This window comes from Camelus ferus, chromosome 15 (genome assembly GCF_009834535.1).
Source record: "Camelus ferus isolate YT-003-E chromosome 15, BCGSAC_Cfer_1.0, whole genome shotgun sequence".
Taxonomy (NCBI): Eukaryota; Metazoa; Chordata; class Mammalia; order Artiodactyla; family Camelidae; genus Camelus; species Camelus ferus.
The window spans coordinates 25,901,627-25,928,668 of NC_045710.1; the positions used below are offsets into that span (position 1 = coordinate 25,901,627).

General features: G+C 33.7%; 1 protein-coding gene across 1 annotated transcript in view; it reads right to left on the reverse strand.

Moving 5' to 3' along the window:
• Positions 1 to 8,777: 8,777 nt before the first annotated feature.
• HEATR5B (HEAT repeat containing 5B) overlaps positions 8,778 to 27,042 on the reverse strand; it is an 89,563-nt gene continuing 71,298 nt past the window's right edge. The window contains exons 29-36 of the mRNA XM_006192760.3: positions 25,999 to 26,253; positions 24,373 to 24,500; positions 21,168 to 21,312; positions 20,422 to 20,688; positions 19,037 to 19,261; positions 13,611 to 13,762; positions 11,941 to 12,154; positions 8,778 to 9,692 (exon numbers count right to left, since the gene is read on the reverse strand). Of these exons, the coding sequence (XP_006192822.1) occupies positions 9,388 to 9,692; positions 11,941 to 12,154; positions 13,611 to 13,762; positions 19,037 to 19,261; positions 20,422 to 20,688; positions 21,168 to 21,312; positions 24,373 to 24,500; positions 25,999 to 26,253 (1,691 nt within the window). The 3' untranslated portion in view covers positions 8,778 to 9,387. The remainder of the gene's footprint in view (positions 9,693 to 11,940; positions 12,155 to 13,610; positions 13,763 to 19,036; positions 19,262 to 20,421; positions 20,689 to 21,167; positions 21,313 to 24,372; positions 24,501 to 25,998; positions 26,254 to 27,042) is intronic.

Consider the following 27,042-nt stretch of genomic DNA (forward strand, 5'->3'; position numbering starts at 1 on the left):
TTAAAATGATAAGGCCCATGAATCCTGTCATTTCCTCCTACACTGAATTAGCTTCTCAAAATGTTTTTGAGTAGTGAGCTTAACAGTAATTTTTTTTCCCTCTGTGTTTGTCTGTGTTTCACATTCTCTGTGTTCAGCATGAATTACTTTTTTTTTTAAGTAAACATTTCAGCGCATATAACATACATACAGAAAAGCTCACAAGTGCTAAGCGAACAACATCTCAAGGAACTTTGACAAACTGAACCCTTGGATGTAACCACCACCCAGATCATGAAACTAAACATGGCAGGCATCCCAGGGTCCCCCCTTGATGTGTATTTTCAGAAACAACAGCAAAAAATGTTTTTTAATTTGGAAAAAAAAATCCTGAAAACGTTTAGTAATTAAACAGACATTTGAAATAAGTTAAACCTAAATCTTCTCCTCACTTTACAATTTTCCAAATCTGGAAATCTTGGACAAATAGTTTAACTTACTTTAGCTGCAATCCTCTCATTTTAAATATGAGAGTCGTATTTACCTTATAAAGTTACTGTGAAGATTAAATGAGAGAAGAAATGTAAATCCCCCAGCACAGTGCCTGATGTATAATATATATACTGGATAATGATAGCTTTTATTGGATTAGAGAATTCACAAGACTAAATGAAATAACACCATGTGAAAAATCATAACTACCTGAGGGCTCAATAATTGTTCTTTTTCCTTTCTCATATCCTATTCAGAATTTTAATTCAGCAGAGTTAATCTTTAATAAAAGGAAATGTCTTTGCTTAACCATTAAGCCTCAGACCTCAAGGTGTTGCTGATTGTTTCCTAATCATTTCATTTTAAATTAATAAAGCCTGTGACACACAAAATAAGATTTCTTTTCCAAGCATGGAGAACAGCTGTCAAAATATTGATTTATATATCAAAATAACCAGTTTAAAGTGAGAAATCTTGCAATTAAAAGCTTATTTAGATAATTGGACTGTTTGCTTTTTTTTTGGCTTATATATGTGTAATTTGTGGGATGGGGATTACGGCTCCCCAAAACGACAATTTATCTGATTTTTTTTTTTTTGTATTTTTCGCTAAAATGAGTGGCTACTTTCAAAAACCTCTCCAAAATGCCCAGTTATTTGTGTCATTATCTGACTCTTTACCTGTTCAAAGAAAAGGCTTCAAATTGACCTTGATGGCTCTTTCTGAATTCTGACCAGAAAAAAAAAATAAAAAGGGTGGACCACTTGACTGTACAGAGGGCTTTGTTAGGATGAAGAGAACTCTGGGGAAGAGGGATGTGTAATGGGCCACTGTTTATCAGCTTCTACCATCTGCCTGCTCCCTAATTCCTCTCACTTCTTTCTGCCTGCCCTGGTTAATGGGGCGAGTCCCTGCTTCTGCCTTTCCTGAGCCTCCAAATTTACTCCCTAGATTTGAAGTCTAGTGATAACAGGGTTGAGGAAACATCCAATCATGGGCTGGGAACTGAAGGAATTCTATGATCTGAAATTCTTCTTGGAGTCCAAGTGTTAAATCTGCACCCCAGTCTTCCGGTAGGATGGGAAAATAGCTTCTAATATTTACGAATATTATTATTATTATTATTACTATTATTTTCTTTTGGTTGAAAATTAAAGGTACCTAATTTCAAGTTCAAAATTAAAATTCATTTTATCTAATTAATTTATCTTAATAAATTTAACTATTAAAAATTTAATTTTGAAGTTAAAACTGAATTTTAGTTTGGTAGTGGCTGATATTTAGAGAAATAAATACTTAAAAATCTAAAATCAGGATTGCTTTAACAAATCTAAATATCTAACATGGGGGACAGTAAAATGATAATATAGCTCTTAGGCTGTAGGAACACTTTTCTTGGAATATTGATGGTGACCAACTTACTATTTTATTTCTCAAACCAAGGGTAAATTGGTTTTTTAACTCATCCAAATCCTTTCTCCCCATCAACTCCATTCCTTATCTACCCTTTTCTCTTTTAAATTTTCCAGTGAATGAAAGCTCTATTTTACAGATTTTTTTTCTCCTTTAAAAAAAACAAAAAACAAGGTGCCCCCATTTCTAAGGCAGGAACTGAGTTTCAAACAATGTAATCTTCATTACATAAAAATAACCGTGGGGGGTGGGTAGAGAACATTTCTGTAAACTGGCTATCCTGCCAACTATGCAACAGAGACTATTCCTTTCCTGGGTGGAGCTTTTTCTCAGCAGAAACACCCAATCTTCATTTAGGCTAGAATTGCTCAGGACAGGACCTCCCACTCCGAACTCCCACCTGATAGTCCTTCAACATAAATTAAGTCAGTTCTCGAAAGGATTCAAATATGGTATGTTATTTTCTTATAAACATGATGGGAGGACAAATCTGGGCATTGTGCTGGAAAACTAAGAAAAATGAGGTCCAGGACCTTTTTGTTTTAATTTTTGAAATCCATGTATCCTTAAGTTCTTTCAAACAAGTCTTAACTTATTCTGCATGTACTGCATCTCTCTCCCTCTACCCTGCAGGCCCTCAACATGCTTCTGCTGTTCAATACGTGTTAATTTTAGCACTTGCAGTTGTTCTCTGTGATGGAAAATTCTACCATTATCTGTGTTATCTCCTGGCCCAGATTTCCCCCCAGCTGCAGGACATGAAGTAACAAGAGTAGGAGTGGTTTGAACCAGCTCATAGACACTTTCACACGAACTCATAGAACTCATAACATGCAACATTACAACAGATGAGCTGATTGTATTCCAGCTTAAAGAGACAATCCATACATTTTCATTGTAGGAGAGAAAGATACTTTAAATAATACAGTTTTTAGTATATGGCAATAAGCAAATTAATGCTGCACCATTTTTATGAGCATGTAACCAGTTTAAAACATGAAGGAAGAGTATAAACTAATTAGAAGAAGGTGGGATGGAGCTTTTGAGCAAAATCCAAACACTTGAGGAAGGAAAGTTCTTAGTACATTTGAGATGTTGAAAGAAGCCCAAAATAGCCAACATGTAAGCAACAGGAGAAAAGTAGTAACAACTGTTATTCTTATAGCTGGTACTTTTTGAGCATTTACTCAATAAAAATAATGCATTACATATGCATTGACTTGATCCTTAAAATGTGCCTATGTCGTAAGTATTAAGACTATCTTCATTTGACGTGTAGGGATACTGCATATGGCTATAGGACCAGATGAAATAAAATGAGGAGGTGAAGTAGGCAGGGGCTCGAGGACACTTTATGGAATTGATCTCTATGGTAAGGTAACCAAATGAAGCGTTTTCAGCAAAGTAGCAGATTTGAATTTATAAAGATAATTTCAGTTTCTGCATGGGAAATATAGTATTAGCTGCATTTCTAAATCATTTTCTAAGGGTCAGGCACTATGTTAAGGCCCTTTGCAAGTATTAACTCTTTTAACCCACAGCTACTCTATAAGATAGGTATTAGTACTTTCGTTTTACAACCATGGAAATTGAAGCACAATGAGGACAAGTGACTTGCTTAAAGTTACCACAGCTTGTACGTGAGAGCCAGATCCCAACCCAAGCAGACTGACCCTACAATCCACATCAAACACTTTGCTGTACAGCCATCAAATGTGGTGATCTGGATTCAGATGGTAATAATGGCAATAAAGACACATGGGGGATTTAGGAGACTTGGTGATGAACTAAGCATAGTGAAGGAGAAAGTGGGAAGTGTCAGGGGTGATACCAAAATTTATGAATACCTTACTCAATGGGATAAAATAGTTGCGCTGTTCACTGGGAGATCATGAGTTGAGAAGCAGATTTTAGATAAGGAGGTGAAGACTTCAATTTTAACTTGAGTTTTGAGGAGTTTCTGAGACAACAAATGGTAGGTAGTCACATATGCAACTCTGGAGAGCAGAAGGGAGGCTGAGCTCCAGACAACCCTACAAAGGAATCCCTGCCTGTTACTCTGTCACACCATCCTTCATACTATTCCTTCCTACCTATCTCAACCTGTGATTATGTTATTTCTCCCCCTGGGCAGAATGTAAATGAATCTTGGTAGATTCTTTGCTTGACTGTTGTTCATTATTGTATTCCTAATGCATGGCACACAGTAGGTGTCCCATAAATAACTGTCCAATGAATGAGTAAGAGACAGCAGTACAGAATCTTCTCACAAAATCTTTGACAAACAGGAATGCAAGTCCTCCTTGGGCATGTCCAGTGTCAAGGAATGCACTATTTTAGGGCCTACATTTTTCAGTAGGTCTCTTAGAAAATTCTTTTAAGTTCTATTGCCAACCACTCACTTGAAACATTGACCTATTGGTGAGGGCCACTATCTGATCCTCCTACCTGATGGTACATGATCATGTTGCCCTTTTCAACTCTCAGTTCCTCTGATCACTTATGCTTGGATACACACCTGTCTGTCATTGCCCTTGACACGTGGTATCTGAAGGTGACCCTCCATCCCCCTCAGCTGGCCTCCCCTCCACACGCAACACTGAGGGCCCACAAGGTGTAGAGTAGGACTGTCAACTTCCTTGTTTTAACAAGTATATTTTTACTAAAAACAGCCCAGCTTCATTGTCTTTCTTACTAGTTTCATAATGATTTACAGTCAACTAAGATGCCATCTTAAAAAATGTCTAGGCATATCAAAATATTTGGGGAGATTTTAGGGCACTCCAAAGCATTTTCTTGGAATTTAGTAAACAATGACCCAGTTTCATTTTCACGTCTGTTATTTCAAAAAGCATCACTTTCTAAGAGTCAGTAATGTGTATCAAAATTCAAACCTCTCATATTTTTATAACCCCTTTAAGAAATCTATCCCAAGGAGGTAATCTACAAAGTTTCATTTTAAAAAAGTCAAACACAGCATTACTTATTTTAATATAAAACTAGAGACCAAGTACACAGCATAATGGTACATCTGTTATTAAGTAGCCATCCAAAAATGATGGTTACTAAGTATATACCATATTAGAGTAAGTCTATGGGAAAATGCTTTTAAGTGTATACAACATCCTACCTGCAGGATGATTACAAATGTGGAAGGAAATAGACTAAAATATCAACAGTAATTTGGTCTATGTCATGAAATGTGGTAATTTCTCCCCAAAATTTAATGAATGCGAATTTTATAATTAAAATTGACTAATTTATAATAATGTATAAAATTGACTTTCGTTTTGCCTCTGACTCTTATTTTCATCAGACAAGATTAAAGCCCTTTTCTGTTTCACAACTGAAACAAAAGAGGCATTTTCTTGTATACCTGGAAATATGCTGGAAAGAAGGAAGAGATTTAAAGAAAAGATGAATAATCAAAGTTAAAAGTTGCAAAAGACAAACCAGTTCACTTACATCTTCATGGACTCTTCAGACTCACATTGAAAGTCCAGGGGGAAAGGGCAAACAGAAGTATATGTGTCTGAGAAAAAGTGCCTGAAATGGAAATCCCTGCATTCTAATGGCAAAAAAGAGACAGGATTGTGGATATGGCCCAAGGCTGTGAATAAATTCTGCTAAAAAAAAAAAAAAAAAAAGAAAAGAAAAGAAACAAAGCTGTAATTGGTCACTTGTGCATGCATGGTTTCCAATATTTTTTTAGTGACAGCACCAAAAACTTAGCTTAAGATACTTTTTCTAAATTATGACATGAAATTCTTTTTTAACTGAAATTTTGTGAAGTCCATAAATAATAATTGCATAAGCTTTTAGAGCTAGAAATGGGTTTGTAATGATTAAATCAGGTTTACAAAATATCCACCTGATGGAAAGCATTAAGGCAAGAAATTTACTTATAGGTATACTCTAGCCATTTCTGGCATCAACCTAAAAATTCCACTTAAGAATGAAGTATGTTCATAGCGGCACTATTTACGAAAGCCAAGACATGGAAACAACCTAAATGTCCATCAACAGATTTCTGAATAAAGAATAAAGAAGCTGGAGTACTACTCAGCCATTAAAAATAATAAAATAATACCATTTGCAGCAAAATAGATGGACCTGGAGATTGTTATTCTAAGTGAAGTAAGCTAGAGAAAGAAAAATACCATATGGTATCACTTATATGCGGAATCTAAAAAAAAGACAAACTTATTTACAAAACAGAAATGGACTCACAGACATAGAAAACAAACTTATGGTTACTAGGAGGGGAAGAACGTGGGAAAGGATAAATTGGGAGTTCAAGATTTGTAGATACTAATATATATAAAGTTAACAAGTTTATACTGTATAGCACAGGGAACTATATTCAATATCTTGCAGTAACTTATGGTGAAAAATATGAAAATGAATATATGTGTTCATGTATGACTGAATTGTGCTGTACACCAGAAATTGACATTGTAAACTTACCATACATCAATAAAAATATATATAAACAAACAAACAAAAAAGAATGAAGAAAATGTGAGGCACAGTAATTCATATCATTAAATATGTTTGAAAATTGAGCTACTTATATCCATCATTCAGCATTTTTGAATAGAAGGAAATAATGGATATAAAGTATCTAGTATCATGCCTGGCACCCAACAGAAATGGCAGCTCCTTTCAATGGTGATAATCTGCAATATTTTAACTGCTGTGTCTGGATTTAATGTATTTCATACTGCCATGCTGTGACAGCAATTTTACATACATGTAAAAATTACTTATCAGAATAAATAATGTATCAGTATAAAAGGATCAGCCAAAGATTCACTCACTCCCTTGAGAAAAACAAGCATGATATATACATACATATATACCTTTAAAGTAAGTTTTTTTTTTATTGCTTTTCTTTTGTTTTGTTTTTTAATGGAGGTACTGGGGACTGAACCAAGGACCCTGTGCATGCTAAGCATGGACTCTTAACACTGAGCTATACCCTCTCCTGACATATGTATTTTTAGATGTGCAAAAGATTATAGAGAGAATACCTAGTAAATTTTGTTCTCATTGTATAGATCAGGAAACTGAAGCCCCAAAAGGAGGTTGTCCAAAGTTCTATCCCTACATGGTTGATGGCAGAACTTACTTAGAAGGGACACCTGACTTAAGTGCTTAGTTCTCTCTAATTAAACTGAGAATTCAAAAGCACAATATTGATTAACAAAAACCTGGAAAGCAAATAGAAGATACTTTATTTCTTTTAATACTAAAGCTGCTCAGATTAAGCTTCGGAAAGAATCCACTGGCAATCGATGCTTCCTCTTTTAGCTTCATGATACATGTTCATAATCAAATAAATATGATTATGCAGGTTGAGAAAAATCTCATAGGTTGGGCCGTGAAACAAATTAATAAATATAATTCTTCAAGTAGATCTTCCTTTTACAGATATCATAGAAAACTAGAAGTTAAGTTGTCAGTGGCTCAAAAGAGTTCAGAGAAACTATAAAGATGCACTGGGGAGGGGAAAGGGAGAAAGAGACAGAGAGAGAGAAGGAGTTAAAAAGAGAGAATCATTACTAATGTGTGATGTAATCTATCCTGAAGTAGGAAATGATGGGAAAAGCTTGGGAGGTACCAAGAACAGGGAAAAATAGCCAAGGCAGAAATAAATATACTTTATAAATAGATGAGTGAAAAGGGGTTATGAAACAAGGAGACTGAAAAACAGTCTGACAGTTCGGTTCCTTAAAATGTTGAACACAGAGTTCTCATCCAGCTAGCAATTCCACTCCTAGGCATTTACCCAAGATAAAATGAAAACAGGGCGACACAAACACTTGTACACAACTGTTTACAGCAGCGTTATCTGAACCAGGCGAAAGGTGAAACAACCAGAATGCCATCAATTAATGAACGGATAAAGAAAATAGAATATACATACATACAATGGAATAGTATTCAGCTATTAAAAGGGATGTAGTACTGATGTATGCTACCACATGAATGAACCCTAAAAATGTTAAATCAAGAAGCCAGTGACGAAAGACCACATATTTTATAATTTCATCTAATGAAATGTTCTTAATAGGAGAATCGATAGAGACAGAAAGTAGATTTGCAGTAGTACAAGGCTGGGGGGAAGCAGAGAGATTGTGGGGCAATAGCTAAAGGGTACTGGGTTTCTTTTGGGGGTAACGAAATGTTCAAAATTGATTGTGGTAATGATTGTACTACTCTGTGAACATACTAAAAACCACTGAATTATACATTTTAAATGGGTGAATTGCATGGTATGTGAATTATGTCTCAATAAAAGTGTTACCAAAAAACCTCTAAAAAACAGGGGGAATAACTTTGGAAAAGCAAGTGTAAAATAAAAAAATTTTTAAAACCTCCAAGCAACCCTGCAAAAATAAAAGTCAGTAAGAAAATAGGTGAGAGAAAGCAGCTACCTGAGGTTCTAAAGACTAAATGAGGAAGGACTCACGAGCTGCCAATTGGCGAGGGGAAGAGAGAGAATAAGTAGAAGGAGGCAGATAATGAACAGGTATGCAATTTAGAATGTTCAGAACAGTGACTGGCTTTTGAAAATACAGTCTATGTAACACAGTCTGGTACAACTTGGTGTTTAAAATGTGCTAAACATGGGGCAAACATTCATTTCATCAATTATCTTTTTGACGTGGTAAAATTCCCATTGCATGAGAGACTGGCATAACTATAATTATGACTAATTCATTTTTGTATGCCCTGCAGCACCTAGCCTGATGCCTTATACATGGGAGGCACTCAATAAATATTTGATGAATGAAACTAAGCATCATAGCCAGAACACTCAAGGCTCTCTGTAATTACAAAGCATAACCAAGGCCAAATTTTAGCCATTAAAGAGAAGCAAAGTATTATTCCACATTTGAAACATTTTAATGGATCTTTAAATGAGAGTTTTAATTCAATTAACTAAAATGCACACAAGCATAATTTAGTAATCTAATATGAAAGTAAAAAGTTCTAACAGAAAGGTAAGGACAGTCTGAGAAATGCTAAGAAAATGTGACTTTATTCTTAATATATATACACCATGAAACAGATACTTTCCATTATGCTAAATACCTCAAAATTCAAATTCTGCTTGCTCTTCAATTAATTTTTTTCATAACAGGTACTGGATATTTCCCTATTTTTTCCCTGACAATATCAATAAGCCACCCAACTACATGATACAATTTTTTCTGCATTTAATTTAAAAGACTATGGCTCAGTGTTTAAAAAATAAATTAATGAATAAAAGAGAAACATTATCAGGAAAAAATAAAAGCACATTCACCACATGATTAAAAAAAAATCATTCCTTCAAAATCAGAAACCAGTGTGAGCATTATTTCACTAAACCTACTCAGAGGCATGTAATTCCTATATACAAATAAAGTAGAACCTACAGACTGGAATGATACTGTGGCTATCACTAATTAGGTGCTAGTTGACAATATAAACAAAAATGAATGCAATAGCAAATTAAAAAAAACTTGTTTTTAGCTTAATTGTTGGTGCAGAATGCACGGTAGGGGCTGGCTGCCTGGCAGCTGCTTTAGCTTTGCTAGCCTGGCTTGCCCTAACAGCAGTTTCCAAACGTACTTTCAACTCAGGAGCCGCTCCCATTACTGTCTTGAAAGCGTGTGGATACAGAGGTCCAATATGCATTAAATTCTGGAGTGCAAACTCATGAAGATCTTTGGAAACTGTGCTTGCTGAGGCAAAAGAATTTTCATCCAGCAGGTAGGAGATCAAAGTAGGAACTAAAAGAGCAAGTAATTGGACTCCTGCAAATGACAAAGGTAAAAAGTCTGAAGATGGTCATGAATCTGAAAATTACAATAAACTTTTATTTTAAAAGTAGGCAATTACCACAGTAGTCTAAATTATAATAAAGTACAAGTAAACATGCAGAGTCTATTTTAGACCTCAATAATTACTCATAATTAATATTGAATATTTCCTAATTACCCAAGCCATGTTAGGATAGGAAACCAGGTTTGATTTCCTGTTAAGATTGTATATTTTACACTTATATTAATTTGTTTTATATTAAAAAAAATACTGTTAAAAGGTTAAAAAGGAATGAACACCTTACGATTACCATCTGGTAAAGTGTATTTTGAGAATAAAATTACAAAATTTTTAAGGGTATTCCAGAATAGGGAGGTTGGAATAGGGAACAGAAACCTAAAGCATTCATTAGGATATCATGAAAGGAATGATGACTATACGTGACATTAATGTGATGGTGACAATTTACCTTCGGTTTTGCTTGGCATTTAGCCTTAGATTTAGTTTTAATTTTTCTTAAATGCCAATTGCTTTCTCTACCTCCTAGAAGTCTTGCTTTAGTACAAAAACATCTGTATCTGAGTGAGGCAGTTCTTTAAAAAAATGAAGAAATCATGATGGTGCTTGTTGTTGATATAACTCATTAATACTAAGTATTAAAAATTGGTTGGTTGAAGAATTAAAGCTACACTGCTTTGCTTATTTCATATCTTAAATTAATTGACTTTTAAATGGAAAATTAAAGGGTTATTTTATTTCATGAACATTGTTGAAGTCTAACTATTAAACTATTTAATTCCATAAATAATATATAAATATATTCTTGCTGTTAAAAGAATTCAAATAATAGAGAAGTATTTGAAAAAGCATAAGACTCTCTTCCCTACCTAAATTAGGGCACCTGTTCAGGAATTGATCCCAAGAGTCATTCAACTCATACATATTTTAAATACTGACTATGCAAAAAGTCAATAAGCTCAGTGCTGGGATTACAGAATAAATAAGATTTAGTCCCCATGTTTATGGAGTTTACAGTGAGTAAAATAAAAATAAAGATAAAATTATGCTGAGTTACCACACATGGGCCATGATGTCAGTAATAATATTTCTACCCCAAAAATTGGTTAATATCTAATTTCAACTAAACTTATGAACTCCTCCCAACCAGCTCTTCTTCCTGACTTTTCCAGTCTTAACACTGCTTTCATCTTTCTTCCAGGTAACATAGTAATATTTGGCTCTTCTCTTTCTCTTGTCCCTATAAGCAGTTAATCATCAAGTAAGACCAATCTTTTTTTCATAATCACTTCTGTGTTCTTCTCTTCCACTCTGATAGTTCTGGATTATTACTTCGTAGGGAAGCTAACAGCATTAGTTTTTTTAAAAAAATCTTTATTACCTTTCCAATCTCTTGTGAAATTTTTTCAAAAAGAGGAAAAAATTTGATAGAAAAAATTGATATAAATAATTTTTATTTGGACAGTAATGAGGTAATATAAAAAGGTGTGCATTCCTTTTGACTCAGAAATTTCACTTAAAGGCATTTATTTGATAGAATAAATTTAAAAAGTGTGCAAAGACATTTATATAAGAATACTCATCTCAGTTATTCATGATCTTGAAAAATTGGAAACAGCTTACATTCAATCATAAGGTAGTAATTTAAAAAGTACAGTCTTTCTGTAACAATTAAAAGCTTTATTTTTAAAGATAAATTTTGAATTGTGATGAAATCAAGCCTTGGCAGGGAATAAAGAGGAATAGGTGTTAAGCTACATAAGTGTCTGGTTAAATGGATGTATATTGTAGGTTGTCCTTAAATTAAAAAATAATAATTTAAACATTTCAAATTTTGAGGTATTTTTAATAATGATGTTTGGTATGAATACTCTCTGGTCCTACTTGTTATAAAGTTTTTATACCTCTATTATGAACATCAAAACGTATTATTTTAAAAAATCTATTAAACGTCCACATTTTCCCCAGTTCTTAAAAAGTACATTCCTAGAAAATAAAAAAAATCCATGGGTTGAAATGCCATCAGTAATTTATTTTAATCTCTTAAAATATAAATATAAATTAACCCTATTTTGTTAACATAAGCAAAAACATTAAGCTTTCAGATAGTAACCACCTCTAGTAAACTTCTGTTGCAATGACCTGTGTCTAACATCGAACAAGATTTATACATAACACAAATCTTCATTTTAGACTAGTGGCCTTTTATAGGAAAATACTTACTGTTCTGTTCCTCCCCAAGAGCAACCAATGTTTCAAGAACTTTGATTCCTTCTTGAACAGCTAAAAGTTCTGTGTTACTGGCTGGTCTGTTTCTTTCGACAGCTTTTAGCTTTTCAACTACTATTGGAGCTAATGAATGGATATAGGGGGTTGAAAGGGCACGATTGGAATGTTGAAAGACTGACAGGAGAAGCTGGTAACATTTGGCTTGAACCTATATGAGAAAATTATTTCATTAATTTACATATATGACAGTTCTTATCTGCTCTACAATCACATTACATCTTAATATGTACTTAATACTGAAAAGAAGCAATACTGCAGGCTGAAAATAGAAATGTGAGATGAATTAATGCCTTTTCCTTCTTTTTATGGAAATGGAGTGATAAAACTTCTAATATGCTAACTAAATAAACCTAACTGAAAAGAAATTAATCAAATAAACATTCCTTATATGTTAATTGCCAAATTACCACTGCTTATATAATTTGTATATTTCTGTAGTAAGAAACTAGAAATCAGGAATTCTAATTTCTGTTTTTAATTCTTTCTTTAATTTACAATTGTCTCTCCCACTTTAACCTAACATATTTAGCATGGAAAGCTATTATTTGAATGATGCCAAACAAAGCTATACACATACATTACTTACACGCCTCAGCTCCATTTCTAGGATTCCCTAAAATGACTGCTTCTATCAATTTAAGTGTTCAAGGTTTAGAAAGTAAGGTCTCAGTGGCTCTACTTTATATTAGAAAGACTTCATATTAATAACAAACAAACAAACCAAAAAAAAAAAAAAAAAGGAAGGAAGGTTCATCAATACATCAACATATGGAAAAAACAATGAAAGAAAACTGTTTCAGTGCTTTGGAGAAGAGAAGTTGCCAAACACTGCTGGACATAAAAATTACGTGGGAAATGTTTTTAAAATACAGATCTTTGGACCACACATCTAGAGATTCTGATTCAGGAAGGTAATGGTAGATGTTAACTAAGCTGTTTTTTTTTTTTCCTGATATGCAGCATGTTTGAGAATCATTAGTTCAGACTTTGACACTGTAAAACAATAAAACTTACTTTCTAAAAAACCTAGAGTTTCCAAAATAAGCCCATTAAAACATGTTATAATATATATTTATCCTTTAATGCCATTGATGTCATTAAGAAACAAAGAAAAACAGAAACACGTAACAAGTTTATACTGTATAGCACAGGGAACTATAATCAGTATCTTATAGTTATATGATATATGATATATATATATATATATGATATATAGTTTCATAGTTGTATGAAAAATAATATGAAAAGGAATATATGTATGTATATGTATGACTGAAACATGCTGTCTACCAGAAATTGACAGAACATTGTAAACTGACTATACTTCAATTAAAAAAAAACAAAAACAGAAGTATGTAAAGTCTCTATCAATATAGGCCAGGGTTAATCAAATATTTTAGATACTGGGGAATTTCTGCATATGTAAATGAACATACACATGTCTCCTGAAATGCTTAAACCAGTGATCTTTTCCAGTTTTCTGTTGAAAAGCCATATAGCAAACACTTACATTTTCATTTGATGTATCACACATTTTAATGAATCAATCTGAAATTTTCCTGATAAAGTGGAAGGTTCACCACTATGTTTTAAGTGTAACTTACCCACGGGTCACATGAATTTAATGCATTTTTAAATCTGTTCATGCAGCCATTCTGTAGTGACTGGACTCCTATTATTTCACTACTAGCAGACCACAGGAAGAGTGCAATTGCTGTTAGCATGCTTACTTCATCAGGTGCAGGCACAGTATCTTCTGAAATATATGAATAAGGAAATATTGATATATATAAAAAATGAAGGCAGTATGCTATTTCTGAAATGTTTTGAAATTTCAGTTTTGAGCAGTAACCCTCTCTCCCCAGCAACTTCTACAGCAGTGTGTTCGTTCCTTCAATGTAACACAGTCCATAAACAACTTTATGAATAGAACTCATCTATTACTAAGGACACAGGGGACACTTTATCAGAAGTCCCTGTAGTTAAGTCCTCTCTCCTTGTTTTTCCAAATGGTACAATATTAATTGAAAAACATTCAGACATACATCCTAACAAGAACTCTAATATGCAAAAAAATTTTAATATAAAATATAACATGAAAGTATAAAATTACTTAAAATTCATTTAACTTCTTTGGAGTTAGATTGATCAGAAATTTCCAAATACTCCTCTTCCAACAAAGTTAAATGATCATAAGATATTCTAAGTAATTTACAAATCTAGAGTAGACTTTTTTAGTGAGCTTACTTTTCTATTTAGTAAACATGAAACCTGTAAATTCTATACAACCATAAATAAAAAAAACTCACACAATTTCCTGAAGACAGTATTCTCATAATTTAAAAAAATTTCCTGCTATTGCAATCATTTATTTAGGAATAGATTCTTTAACTTAATGGTGATACAATATGTAATTAGAAATGTAGGAAACATGTACATTTATTCTAAAGATATTACTGAACATTTAATAAAATAGGAGACCCAAACTATTTTGTGATTATCATTTCTTCTACAGCTGAACTTATCAACATTCTTTATATGTGAATTTGGGCTAATTTGGCAGCTATAAATACTCAGTGATAATCTGTACTTTATTAGAATTATGAACAGATATATTTGATTTGCTAACATTCTCTCATAATGAGGGTACTAGCTTTTCATAAAATAGAATGACCTAAGAATGACAGATGAGAAGAAGCCTGTTAACATAAAGAACAACAACAACAAAAAGATGTAAAATTTGAAAGATTTACCCAATTTACAATAACCTAACCCATATATGTTAAAAACCTGAGAACTCCACTGAAGAAATGCTATTCTAGGTGAAATGAAAATAATCTCTAACTCAGAGTTTGTGACCTTACAAGCAATTTTTGTCAGAAAAATAACATTTTATTTTTAAATTGTGACTTAAAGAAGATTTGGCATCTAATTTTAAGAATTTAAGAAGATTTGGCATTCTTTACTAAAAAGAACCAGGGCTTTTGAGAGAAATGAGTGATTCCAGAACAGTAACAGGGAAAATACAAGCTGAGTCTGTTATATCTTAATGCCAGAAAGTAAGGAAGTGCTCAAGAAATAATGGGGGCATGTCAAAATGCTTTTTAAGGTAGATTTTTAACAAACTAAAGAAACATTAAATGCTGTAGTGACACTAATGCACGAACATATGATAATACAGGGAGGGCAAAGAAAAAGCTCTTCCTTTCAGCAGAATGCCAACGAATAAATACAAAAGAAAGAAATAGATGTAGAAGCCAGAAAATTATCATCTTGATATTATCATAGTAATAACTGATTCAAGTACAGCAAATGCTAAAAAACACTGGGTGAAGGCTTGATAAGGGACAGACAACAGACATAGTCTTAAAGTATCTCCCTGCAAATTCTGTTCTAATTGTAAATGGGAAAAATGTCAACTTTAGAGCGGAGAAACATGGCAGACACCAACTTAAGTCACTACAGTTAGGATTCTCAGTAACAGGGCAAAGCAATATTATATGCCTCCTTATATGATGCACTGAGAAAGACAGCTGTACTCATAACCTGAATCTGACCATGACAAAATAAAGTCAGACAGTACCAAATCAAAGAACAGTCTATAAAATAGATGGTCTGTACTCTTAAAAAACATCAATGTCATGAAAGACAAAAGCAGAGGAACTGCCTTAAAGAAGACTAAAGCATTCTTGACAACTAAATACAGTGCATGATCCTGGACTGTATTCTAGATAAAAAGAAACAAGTTCTATGAAAGTCATTATTAGGACAACTGGTGAAATTTGCATATGAACAATAGGAGCCTTGTATCAATGTTAAATTGCCTAAATTTGATAATTCTTCAGTGGTTATGTAAGAGACTGTTCTTGTTCTCAGGATATCCATGAAGTATTTAGGAGTAAAGAGTCATGATGATTACAATTCTCAAATGGTTCAGCAAAATTAATAATGATAATATTCATACATAGATTAGAGAGTAATAAAACATATGTGGCAAATGTTAACAATTGGTGAATATAGGAGAAGTTCACTGGAGTTCCCTATAATATTCTTGTAATTTTTTTAAATGTCTAAAATCTATTTCAAAGCTGAAGGCTTTAAAAATGAAAAAAAAAATTATAGCAATCTTAAGAGTGATTCATTACATTCAGGGAGATTTATTTGTGTGCGTATGTGTCCACATACATACACTGGTACATTTTTTAAAGTGGAAGTCTCAGGTTTTATAATACGAAATATGATTTCCACGAGGGAAATTCTCTATTATAAAACTTTTCTTGTAAAGTAAGAAATTCTGCTTGCCTTGCTCACCAATACTATACAAATAAATCTGGGGTCTTGATCTCTACTTCATACTGACTATGCCTACTCAGAATTCAGTTCTGAACAGATTATCTTAGGCAAGTTAATACTCTTATACCTTTAAATTCATCTAGATGAACGAACAAGATGGATAAAATATCAAAATCTTCTTTATAATGGACAATTAAAAAATATATGATTATTGACTATGGACACTTCCCATGAAAATGAAAATAATATTTATATTTTTAATGAATTCCTAACTACTTTTTTCTTGTTATATCTATTTATCTGCACATAAATATATTACATGTAAATATAATTACAGTATTTAATGTTTCTTTAGTTTGTTAAAAATTTACCTTAAAAAGCAAAATATTAACTCATGATAAAGCTAAAATAGTTTTAGTAACATTAATAAAACTCATATAAGTTGTTCCTTCCAAATATTAATACTAAAAAAAAAATCAGATAATAAAAATAGTACATGGTCATTGTTTAAAGTATAACAAAGGTATAGGAAAGAAAATAAAACTTGTAATACTACCATCCAGAGATAGTTTAAGTTTAATTTCTATATTTTTGATTAATTTCTTCTGGTCTGGGTTAGTCTTTTTATATATAGTTATTTATAAACATGATTTTTAATAGATATAATGGATATATAATCCAAATGAATATATCATCATATATTTAATATTTTTCCCACTACCAGATAGTTATATTTATCACTTTAATATTTTCATTATTGTAAAACAGACTGTGATAAATAATCTTCAAAATAAGTTTTTGATCAAAGAGGTCACAGTATGAATTCTTAAAGGTTCTTTGTACATTTTGCAGAATTGATTTCCCTGTTTTAAACTCCCTTCAGCAAAGCATGAAAATATTCTGGTACCGATTCCACCTGTACATACTCACATTTAAAAAAAAAATCAGTTTTACAGGTATAAAGTTAGATTATTTTGTTTTTATTTGTTTTCTTTGCTTATAGAATAATGTGGCTAATTTTTTTATAGCTTAGTGGGTATCTCTATTTCCTTTTTTTTTATGTGTGCTCCTTCCTTTCTTCTTTCTTATATTTGGTGTTCAATGTTTTCCTTGTAAGACTTCTTTGTATATTAATGATATTAACGCTGATATAAATATTATTGTCAGTTTCTTTATTTCAGCTATCTTTTGCTTTAAAAATTTTTTTCTTCCAGTTTTATTGAGATATAATAGACATACAGCACGAGGTAAGTTTAAGATGTACATCATAATGATTTGACTTACATACATCATAAAATGATTACCACAATAAGTTTAACGAACATCCACCATCTCATCTCATATAGATACAAAAGTAAAGAAATCGAAAAAAACTTTTGTCCTTCTGATAAGAACTTTTAGGATTTATCACCTGTCTTTTAATGTACATTGTTTTGACAAATAGAAGTTAAATTCTATTGTCCAAAACAATTGATATTTTCCTCTGTGATATTTACCATTGACTTCCACTTACATAGTCCTTTGCTATTCTGACATAAAAGATTCACTTATATTTTCGTTTATCTATTTAAAAATTTTTACATTATCATTTTAACTTACCTTGTATTTATTTTGAATCATGATGTAAGAAGAGGGCCTAACTGGAACGGGTATCTCAAATGGCTACTGACACAAACCATTTGAAGAATAATGAATGTGCCTTTATCATGTGTTATACTCTCATGTGTGTGAATGTCTGTTTTAAAGCAATCAGTTCTGTCTCATTGCCCTATCTGTTCACTCTTGGGCCCACTCCACAGTTTTAGATAGTGTGGAAATGTTTTAATAGGCAATATGGCAAATCTTTAATTACTCTTCTTTGTTTTCAATTCTTTCACATTTACAACAGAAGTAAAATGAAATAAAAAGTCAAACACAGAAGAAAAACGGACAAAACTATGAACAAGCATTTTCCCCCAAATTAAACACAAACATGAAAAATGCTTATACTCACTAGGAAAATGAAAAATGCCAATTAAAACAATAAGAGGACGTTTTTACCTATCAGGTAGCAAAATTTAAAAGTCTGAAATATGTATTGGTGGGGGATCATACACTGCTGGTAGAAGTGTAAATTCATGTAGCTACTTTGGAGAGCAATTTGGCAATGTCTGATAAAACTAATCTTTTTTTTTTTTGGGTGGGTGGAGATAATCAAGTTTTTTTTGTTTTTTTTTTTTAAATGGAGGTACTGGGGATTGAATCTGGGACCTCATGCACGCTCTCTACCACTGAGCTATGGGCTGACAAAATTAAGATGTGTTATCAATTCCACTGCTAGGGGTATGCCCTAGAAAATCTCATAGCTTATGTGCATGAGGACTTTACAAATATGTTCACTGAGACAAGTTTTATAATTGGAAAAAAATCAGAAAAAGTAAAAATATCCACTGACAGGGGAATGAATAATAATTGATAATATAAGTGGATAACTACATAGGAGTTCAAAACAACTATGAGTTTTATATGTCTACATCCTTTCTTTTTGGGAAAATCTCCCAGTATGTATGTAAGTGCTAAGACAAAGGCATTCAGAGTCAACATCCAGAAAGGGAACTAAAATTCACATCTGAAAGATGGGACTAAAACACCTCTTTGAGTTGATTCAGCATTACACAGCAGTTTTCTGACTAGCTCCTTCAATTATTAGGGAACACATATGCTAATAAATTTAAAAATTTAAAACTGATTAGGTTACCTGGTTGAGAATATTCTAGGATGCATGCGAGAGTGCTACGAATTAGAGCGGTCCACTGTTTTTGAGTATCCTCAGTTTTGGCCAATGAAAGTGTCACAATACTTTTGATTCCTTGAAGAGCTGCGCTGACCGGGGGAGGAACCTGATTATCTGCAGACTTTATTGCTGTGTCTTTCAATATTCTTGCAATTAAAAACAGAATCGTGGGCAGGATTGTCATACATCCTGAAATAAAGATAAATCAGATTACCTCATAACTACTTCAGTTTCCATATTACAGTTGTTTCAATTGTTTATGAGGTTTTCTTACAATTGACTGTGGCTTAATATTATTCTTTTTCTTTTATTTATACAACATTTATTGCACTATTACTATAATTCAATGTTTGAAAAAGAAAATAAGAAAGTCACAAGTTATTTCAAAGAAGACAATTAATATTTTCTTTCTTTTCCCAACTTGCCTTGTTTTTATTACTTCCAATATTTCACCTATTTAATATGTCATGCCCTTCATAATGAAAACAAAGAAGGAAGGTAGAAAAACAGATGGAAAAAAAAAAACCTACCAAGTACTTTGAGAAGCATCTGAGAAACTTGGTGAATCATGTAGCAATTCCAAGAAAAGTAATCAATCTCATTGTACTAAATCAGCCTCAGTACTACATCAGTGTACTAACCAGCCAGGAAAATGATTAAAAAAAAATTACAAAAAGAAATGAAAGAATCCTAGGATTTGTAGCTGAAAGAACTTTAAGATCATCAAATTCAATCGCCCACTCAATGAAAGACTCCCTTCACCACTCTCACATGTAGTCATTGTGTCTGCTTGCAAAGCTTCAATGATGGAGAATTCACTATTTTCACATCTGTAGGCTTGTGTTGAGCTGAAATTCACTTTTATATCTCCTGATACTATCTCTACCTTCTAGATAACAGAGGGGAAGTCTATTTTTTTATCCAATAGTTCTTCATGTGTCTGCAGACAGCTACTCTTTTTCAGCTATAATTTCTTTGGTCGCTCCTTAGAGTCGGCTGTCACTCTCCTCTGGCATCTCTGTAGTTTGTCAGTGTTGCTGGAGCGTGGCAACCAGATTAGAAAATGAAGGGTTTAGTAATTCCACTTTATGTCTGACTGCTAACACTCAATATCCTCCTTCAAGCTGTGGTTCTGTCTCTTTGCCAGAGTTTGAAATATATCTGAAAGGATTATCTTGGGTTTTTGGGTTTTTAAATCTTTAGTCTTAGGCTACTTAAAAAAGACCTACTTTTCCATTCACACTGAAATTTAAGAAGAAAATAAGTCATAATAGCACTTAAAAATCAAAGGCAAGCTCATCTTTGCCTAATATAGTATAATACATTTCCAAACAGTGATCAATACGTACCAGCAGGTGAACAAAGGGATGGTAAGTCAGAGAGTATGGTAACTGTGGCTGCCACCAAACGAGCACTTTCTTCTGACAGTCGAGTTTTAGTGGCTACATGACTTGGAGAGTCCGACATCTTGGTACTGAGATGTGGCATATGCCGAACTAAAATGAACATCAACAGTTCCATAGTTGCAAACACAAGAGATTTTCCAGGAATAAGACCACCACTGTCACCTCCTTCTCCTAATACAGGACAGGATTCTTTTTCTGTACCATCTTCATCTTGGGTGAAAAAAAAAATCGGTGAAATTCTCAGTAAAAAATAACAAATAGCAGATAAACAACACAAGAAGTATATATGATAAATTCTTTCAAAGTAATTTACAACTAAATGTCTGATGCCGTGTCTTTCTCGGAGTAATTCTCTGCCTTACTAGAATTCTGTTTACTGATCTCTCCCTTAAAAGTAAAGGGCAATTCATTTTTCACTTTGAAAACTTTTGTTAGGTATTTTTATTAGAAATATATTTCATAATAGGAGTAACACATATGTTAGGCTGAAACATACGAAGTTGATAGTTTTGAAGGAGAAAAATAGTTGAAAACAAGCAGTTTCATTTGGTTCTTTCTAATGAAAGCAAAATCAATTGCAAATTTTCTAAATGTATGGTTAACTTTAAATTAAAAACTACCTGGCATTAATATTTCAAATTAAGAGTACAAATAATCTCTTCAAAGTTAGTGTAATTTCTAGCACTCACTTAGAGTGTTTCTCTTTTCCTGCAAATAATCCTGAGCAGCTCTTACTATCTGTTGTACAACTCCAGTCACCAGCAGCTGGACGGATGGCGGATTCCAGGTCAATAGGAGGCGGTGCAAAACATTCAGCAACTCAACACCAATCAGCTATTACAAATTAATAGAGAGAAATTAATTTTAATTTCAAAGGATACATTTATATTATTAAGCCTAAGAAAATATACATGTAAAAATAAATTTGGTAGCTAAAATTAATACATAGGACTATGTAGCAAATATAACAATCTTCAGAAATGGTCATATTTTATCCCAACATATTTTCAATCAACAAATTACTTTATTATTTATGTATTTAAATAATTTTTACATTTTAAAATGATCATTCTCCTATTTCTTTCCTCTTTTGGACTAAACAGCATTGCTAGAGTCCAGTACCACTAAATTTATAATTTCGAACCTAAGACGCAAGAGTAGTCTACTGGAGATTCTAGGCATTCTGGTGAGTCTCTCTCAGACCCATCTCAGAACTATTACAAATTTTCATACTTCACTACCCACTTTAAAAAACCCTCTTACTCACAATCTTCCACGTTAAACCCATCCGATGTACCTGTTTCAAATTTTTAAAGAGGGAGAAAAAAACTAATTGTAACCAAAACCACCTTTACCTCTTTTCTTAAGATCAAGTGTCCAGCCCCTTATCCAAGGCTGATTAATCTTTCCTCATGGTCTTCCTATCCCATCCTGTTGGACTCCCCAAGGTTACTACCAAGACCTCAATCATACCCCATATGTCATCAACCTCTCTCTCTAGCCAGGCTTGCTTCCCACTGTAAGTATCCACTCAAGTCTTTCCTATCTAACTTCCCCCCAACACCTCAAAAAACCTCTCAGATCCTCTTTTCTGCTGCCATATTCTCTCCTATCTGTCTCTGTCATGCTTCTTCCTTTCCCAGACCAAATGCTTCCCCTTACTTCATCCACTCATTCACTCTTTGGTCTTCTATAATCTGGCTCTATCCACCGGAGAAAATGCTCTGCCTGAAGTCACCAATAACCTCCTCTAGACTTCCTTCTGTCCTTATTTACTGGCTTTGGTTTGTTTTGATATTGTTGTCTGTCTTCGTAACTCTTTCTTGTCTTCAATAACTCTGTTCTCTTTTGGTTCTCTGCCTCCCTCTTCAGTAGTCTCCACTGCTGATTTACTTCCCTCATCTCAACTCTTATTTGCTCTTCATCCCTAAGGTTACAGTCTTGGCCCTCTTTCCTTCTTCCTTATTCAGTTTTCCTAGGCCAGTGGGTCGTCGTCTCTGTAGAATTATGAAAACAGCCTCATAATGATCCTCCCTCCTCCCTTCTCATGTCTTACAAACAACCACTACAAGATTGACAGAGTGATCAAATCTAGGTGTACTGTATTTCTGCAGTACAAATTTAATCATGTAATTCCTCTATTTAAATCCTGTTAATGATTCCCTGTTGCTTTCAAGAGAGATTTTAAACCATTTAACACGCAATAAAGAAATCTTCAAGATTTGGCCTTCATCCCATCGTTCAGCCTGACGCCAACATGTTCCAGTCACCCCAGCCACAGTAAATGATAGTAGCGCCCTTGAATCTGTCATGTTCTCTCATGCCTCCCTGTCTTTGTATTTGCTATTCTCCTCAAAAGGAAAGCACATCCTTCCTGCTCTGCCTCACTAATCCACTTTTAGGATTTGATACAACCATTATCTCCTGTGAGAAGACATCCCCCCTTTTTTGAAATGTTTGCTTATGTGTTGATTTACTTACTTACTTTCATCGAGGTATAGCTGACATAACATTAGACTAGTTCCAGATGCCATGCCATCCTTCCTTTTCCTGTAAGAATGGCAGCACTCCACATCTCTAATCTCATTACACCTTTACACACACTGGCACTTAACATGTTGTACTAATCTCCTAATTAAGGTGCAGTAAAACCATCTTTAATAGCCTCAAACTGTCTGGTGCAGAACAAAGTAAAAGTTGTTGGGTGAAAGAAGAAAATTGATGAGTCACTGTACTCAGATAATGTTAAAATATAGGATCCATCTAAGAAATAATCCATTCTGTTGTAAAACAATGCTTGAGTAAATAAAACATTACTAAGTCCAAAAATAACTAAATATTTAGGTGTGTGAGACATTATGTTAAAACTAAGATAACTGAGTGCAAACATAATAGTCCCTCTTCATTCATAGATTAAATTTTATTGGGGGGGAGGGTATAGCTCAAGGGGGGAGGGTATAGCTCAAGTGGTAGACTGCATGCCTAGCATGCACAAGGTCCTGAGTTCAATCCCCAGTACCTCCTCCAAAAATAACTAAACTTAATTATCCCCCTGCCAAAATTTAAAAAATGATAATTAAATAATACAATAATAAATAAATATTAAAAAATCATTAAATTAAAAAACTTAATTTTATCAGTTTGCCTATTTGAAAACTGCCCTCAAGTTTATCGCAGTCATCTGTAGTTTAGCTGAGGCACAGCTTCAGGCTCCGAGACTGGGGTACAAGAAGAGCTCATCAGTGAGTGAATCTTGTAATCACACAGCATGTGCAAATTAAACTGATATAATACAACAATTTGTTTTTTATCTCTTTTGTGTTTTATGAAAAATCACCTCAAGTAATACCACTTGGTAGTGATTGTGTCCACAGAAATCATTGCTATTATGAAAGTAAAATAATTCCTAATTAAAAAGAATAATAAATCCACTGGTAGCTTGGTTCTGTAACATGAATAAAATCCTCTAAATACTCCACACAGAAATTAGAAACAGCGATTCATTGAACTTTTTAAATGAATATTTGAGCCAGTGCAAAAAATTTTCATTAATTGAGAGATAAAACTTAATCAAACATTTAAAAGTGACATAATTTATTTAACAGCTTAATGAATTACTTCAGTCCTTTATTAGCGGAATCATTAACTGGGGCTGAAGGCATTCCTTATATTTTTAGGTGTACTTGACTGCTGATGAACAAGAGATCAAAGAAGGGAGACTGACAACCTCTAGTCCAGCTGTGTCTGGTCTTCCAACATTCAATATAGGGTCTTAGACAAAGCCAAAATCCTGAACACTTACTATGTAGTATTTATTTCATATGTGAGAAAATATCTCATGATAAATATGATGAAAACAAAGCATAAATTATCTATTGTAGAAATATATTGTACCTGATCTTCTGCAATATGGATTCGGGCATAAGGAGAATCCAGCAAGGTGTGTAAGGCCTGCAGACATGCTGTAACATGTTCAACAGGCTCCTCAGGTCTTGGGGAACAGAGGAACTGTATACTCACACCTGCAATGTACAAGGCAAAAACATGGATTTGTTAACATAAAACACTTTGTTGCTTTGACACCACTTAAAAAAAAACTTTTATCTACTTATTTTTTCCTAGATTACTTTAACACACATTTATTAATGCCTTAAAGTGAGTTCAAAATAATTTTCAAAATAAGCAGCCAAACTTAGCATGGGGTATAACTTTGCAATTAGGTTAATAATCACATAAGAGGGGGTGGGATTTCCAAGGTCATCAGGTTGATTAAGAAGACATTTAAAGACATTCTAAAATAATACATTAAGAATAAATTTATGAAAATTATAAAACTGTCATTAAATGATCGTCAAAGAATTTTTTCACACAAATTTTTAAAATGGCAAGCTGCATGAGGCACAATGTGTCATGATAACAACTGCTCTTAATTTATGTGAGAGTAAGGTCGTTGCTTTGGAAGCCTTACACGTTTTCATTTATGAGATCTCCTGACAAATTCTATAATTTTACCTTATCATTTGTTTTCCTCCCTCACCCTTGCCTTCCCGAAAACATAAGAGCTTCATCAGAATGTAAAATTCTTAAATGTTAAAAGAACATCTATAAAGCAATTATAAATAAGACTTATTCTAATTAGCTTTAATTTTACATTTTATTATTTTGTCATGGGACAATATGTTAAGTACCAAGTAAAAAGAAAACTTATTGTTGAAAAAGAAAGTTTAGTTTTTTTCCCTAAAAATTATTCAGTACAGCTCTGTCAGTGAACATGGCAGAGAATTTTTAAAGAGCAATTTTTAATAATTAAACTTTTATATTAAAAATTCAGTTAATTTAGAAAATGTGCTAAAAATCCTCTTTTTACTATTCCTTCTCTGAACTGTACTATATAAAATTTTTCCAAGGATTAAAATGAAAGATATGAAGGAATTCAAATCATGCCACACCAAAATATACCTCCTTGGCTGAAGGCACTTGAGAAATAGCAGACGCATACAGGGCTCTCTGACCCCCTTTCTACTTAAAAGCAGGTCATAAAATTTCTCATGAGAAAGGTGCCCTCCCTGTAGCACGAGAACATTCTTATCGCCAGAGACTGAGAGCTGATCTTGAAACAGATTTGTCCAAACAAACCTACTAAAATGAGCCTGATCTCCCATTAGTTTCCCCCATATATTTTCTAGTCACTGTCCCACAACTTACTGCCCCTAGCCCAAACCCCTTTGCTTTGTCACATCTCCACAATTTACTCTCGTCTGTGTAAAACGGTATACAATCTGTTGGGCCTAATGGCTTCTCCACGTCTTCACTTTCCTTCTAAAGACAGGTAAAAATAGTAAATACATGTACATGTAAAATTAAATACATGTACATGTAAAAATATTAAATAAACTTGTATGCTTTTCTCCTGTTAATGTGTCTTTTGTCAGTCTAATTCTCAGGCCAGTCACAGAACTTAAGAGGGTATGAATTTTCAAAAGTAGTACACCTTGAAATACATTAACATGGCTTACCTACCTAAAATCAGGTGCATTCTGTCTTTGTTAATTTCTGGCAAAGATTTAGCACTAGGCGTTGCACTTGATGCTTGGTTTAAATTGACAGGTGTAGAACGTTTCTGTAAACCAGATACTGCCACTGCTTCTGCTGACTCTGAACATGTAAATCCTGTGCTATTTAACCAAAGTGCCACTGCATGGAGAATGGGAGCCCAGGAATTTCGATAGTGAAGTCGAGCTGTATCAATGGTCTCAGGAGTATAAAATGCACCACCTATAAAGCAATCAAATCAATCAAAAATATTATGTCTATTGTAAGTATTCACTTACTAAAAATACCCATCACATACTGTCTTAGCACATCTGGGCTGCTGTAAGAAAATACCACAGACTGGGTGGCTTATAAAAAACAGAAATATATTTCTCACAGTTCTGGAAGCTGGAAGTCTGAGGTCAGGGTACCAGCACGGTTGGGTGAGGGCCCTCCCGCTTCACAGCCAGGGCCTTCTTGCTGTGTTCTCACACGGTGGGAGGGGCTGAGGAGATCTGCAGGGCCTCTTTTACAAGGGGACTACTCCCACTTATGAAAGCAACACCCTCACGACCTAAGCACCTCTCAAAGGCCCCCCTCCTAATACTCAGATCACAGCACATACAAAAGAGCAATCTGGACAAGCAGATTCTCCTACAGAGTTACCAAAACTAGCGTCTTTCCTGGAGCTGCTGACCTGCAGTGCCTGCCACTTCCCAGATGATGCTAGGGCTTCTAGCCTTTCCTCTGCTTAATGCTGATGCTACTGAGTGCCCTCTCCCTTTCCCTACCCGTAGTCACAGGCCTCCTCTTCACTGTCGCCAGCGACTCTTAAAACCCTTATCACCTTCCCGTTCTCTCATAAGCAAAGGAACTCTGTCTTTTTTCTTTTTTACTTTTCTGCAAATTCTTCCCTTCCTCCTGTTTTCTCTATCAAACTGAAGACTTCCTCATCTGTCCCTGCACACACACACTGAACAACACAGCAATATACTTCATCATGGTTAGGCACAATGACTTGTTATACATAGT